The following is a 2,516-nucleotide window of genomic DNA, read 5'->3' as shown; positions in this document are numbered from 1 at the left end:
CTCATCGCTGGTACGCGCACTCATGTAACCTGCACTGCTGTTGGAGCCAGACCAGCACCACAAATTGTCTGGACTAAAGGGGGCCAGGTTGTCAAGGGGGCAACACAATCGGTAAGTTCTCAGTTTGGAAAATATTTTATTGCAATTATTGTGATATGCAAGAAGCAGAACCGAACACAACAGGTGTTGATGAAAACTGTCATTGAAAAATTCACTATGAAGTAAATTTTCTACAACTGAGTGATATATACTAATCGATTTCTGTTTTCACCTGGAATCAAGTTTTAAAGTAAATTTTTATTTGTAAATTTTATGCAAAATTAAAAAAAATAACAATTATTTTTGATTTTTATTTTATATATCCAAAATAATAATTATTTTTGATTTTTATCTAAATTACATATAAAAATTTATTTTTAAACTTGATTCTGGGTGAAAAAATTGGTTGGTATGTATAACTTAGTTGTAGATCTTTAGTTCACAGTGAATTTTTCAATGACAGGTTTCATCAATAAATCAGAAAAAAACAGTTATTTAAGGAGTAATTAAATAAAAGTCGAAACAAATAGTTAAAGAGCAATTTTTTTTTAAATAAAAGTTGCACCTGTTACGGTCCCTGGCACGAAAGGTTTAAAGTATAAACTAATGAAAATACACTGCATTTTTGTCCACTTAACCTTGAAAGGATTTGCACAAAAATACATTTGAGGTATTCATTTAAACGCTTAAATGCCTCGTAACCACTTAAACCTCGCAAACCTACTTAGTTATGTATGGAAAGGCGATTTCTTTACGAGTTTTAGGGCTGTTTTCTCAATTAACCTTTAACTTTAAAGCTCACTTTATATTTAAAGGTTACATTAAAATTTATGGTTGTGTCTAAGGTAAAGAATTTTATTATCGGTTTTAAATTGGTTTACAACCAAGCAATACAAATACGTCAAAAACCGATAACAGAAATGCTTAACTCTAAACATAGCTATATATTTTAAAGCAACCTTTAAATATAAAGTGAGCTTTAAATTAAAAGTTACTTAACAAAACGGCCCTTATTGTATTTTATGTATTTTAAAAGAAATACAAATAAATAAAATTCCTAATACGTTGTCGAGTGCCTATTTAAATCCCTCATGGATACTTTTTCATCGACACATTTGTCGATTTTTTTTACAAATCGATATATTTACTGAGTTTTTAGAAAAATATTTTTTAACGTATATCGAAATAGTTATCGGCATGTTATCGATAACTTCAAGGTCTATAGATAATTACCAATATAGCTGTCAGGATATATTTAATGTCGTATTCGACGATAATGATTTGAAATCGACGTTAACTATCATCGATATCAGTCTCGAACGGACTTAAGCAATTTTGATTTACACTTACTGAAGGACTTAATCAGCTTTTAATAAATCGTTTATATTAAATGTTTTTTTTTGTAGTTTAAAATCTTGACCTAAGTTCCAAACACAACTCTCCTAATGGATAAATATGTAGATATGTATTAGAACAGTGGCTTGTGCTCATAAAAAACTATTTATATGTGGTGTTTCATTTATCTGCTTAACTTATTGTCATTGTATGAAATACTTCTTAAAGGCTTTAATATACTCTAAACACATACTTATGCAATTACATACACACAAATTTTTATTCACCTTCTCTACATATTATTTATTCCCATTCTTCAATTTTTATCCTTTTCAGACTTCTAGCGATGGCAACACCACCATCTCCGAGTTGATGCTTATACCGGTGCCCGAGGATAACGAACGTCAAGTAGTCTGCTCCATTTCATTAAATCCATCTATAACATCACAGCAACTGCACGAGGGCGATACCACAGTGTTGGCATCACTGAGCAATGGCAATATGGGATTATATTTAAAAGATTCGCGCGTGCTGAATGTGACACGTAAGTCAATTGTCGATGCTGCTTGCTGTTGGCTAATGCAGGCTTACACTTGTCTTTAAGTCTATGCATGCATATGTACATACATACATACTTACTGAATAAGCTAGTTGGGCGTCTCTTGAGCTGTGTAGTTGCATTCAAGTGCGCGTACTCGCTTGCACACTTTACTTTAACAGCGCACTTCATAAGTGCAATTCTATGCTATAATTGTATACATACATAATACTTGCACTTGCTGAAAACATATTCACCTTAATTCAAATATGTATGAATGTATCTAAGTGCTTAAGCATTTATGCACTTGCACTTATGAAACTTATATTAAGCTCTCGGTAATGATCACTGCTTACAACTTTTTTCGCCCATTCTAAGCTGCCTTGGTTGTACTAATTAAGATTTTGATTGATTTGAATTCATTTTAATTGGTTTTCCTGTGCATGAATGAGAACATTTTTACTCTCGAAATTCTCGCGTGATACCCAACCTAAGTTAGCTTACCTATACTAATTACTTTATTCCGCAGAATATAAGAAAAAACATTTGAGCAATCTGTAATTCTCAATTGTACTTAACATAGGAATTTAGAGGGAATAGGGCA

At 31.8% G+C, this 2,516-nt stretch overlaps 1 protein-coding gene across 1 annotated transcript in view; it reads left to right on the top strand.

Moving 5' to 3' along the window:
- The window catches only part of LOC118745205 (hemicentin-2-like), a 72,383-nt gene that overhangs the window by 44,286 nt on the left and 25,581 nt on the right, over positions 1 to 2,516 (top strand). Inside the window, exons 7-8 of the mRNA XM_036478730.1 lie at positions 1 to 111; positions 1,711 to 1,918. The exon at positions 1 to 111 is cut by the window's left edge and continues 6 nt beyond it. Of these exons, the coding sequence (XP_036334623.1) occupies positions 1 to 111; positions 1,711 to 1,918 (319 nt within the window). The remainder of the gene's footprint in view (positions 112 to 1,710; positions 1,919 to 2,516) is intronic.

Source organism: Rhagoletis pomonella, unplaced genomic scaffold (assembly GCF_013731165.1).
Source record: "Rhagoletis pomonella isolate Grant_MI unplaced genomic scaffold, Rhpom_1.0 Rhpom_scaffold_00008, whole genome shotgun sequence".
NCBI classification, from domain to species: Eukaryota; Metazoa; Arthropoda; class Insecta; order Diptera; family Tephritidae; genus Rhagoletis; species Rhagoletis pomonella.
Note: the sequence above shows the minus strand (reverse complement) of the source record. Positions and strands in the feature narration are given on the sequence as shown.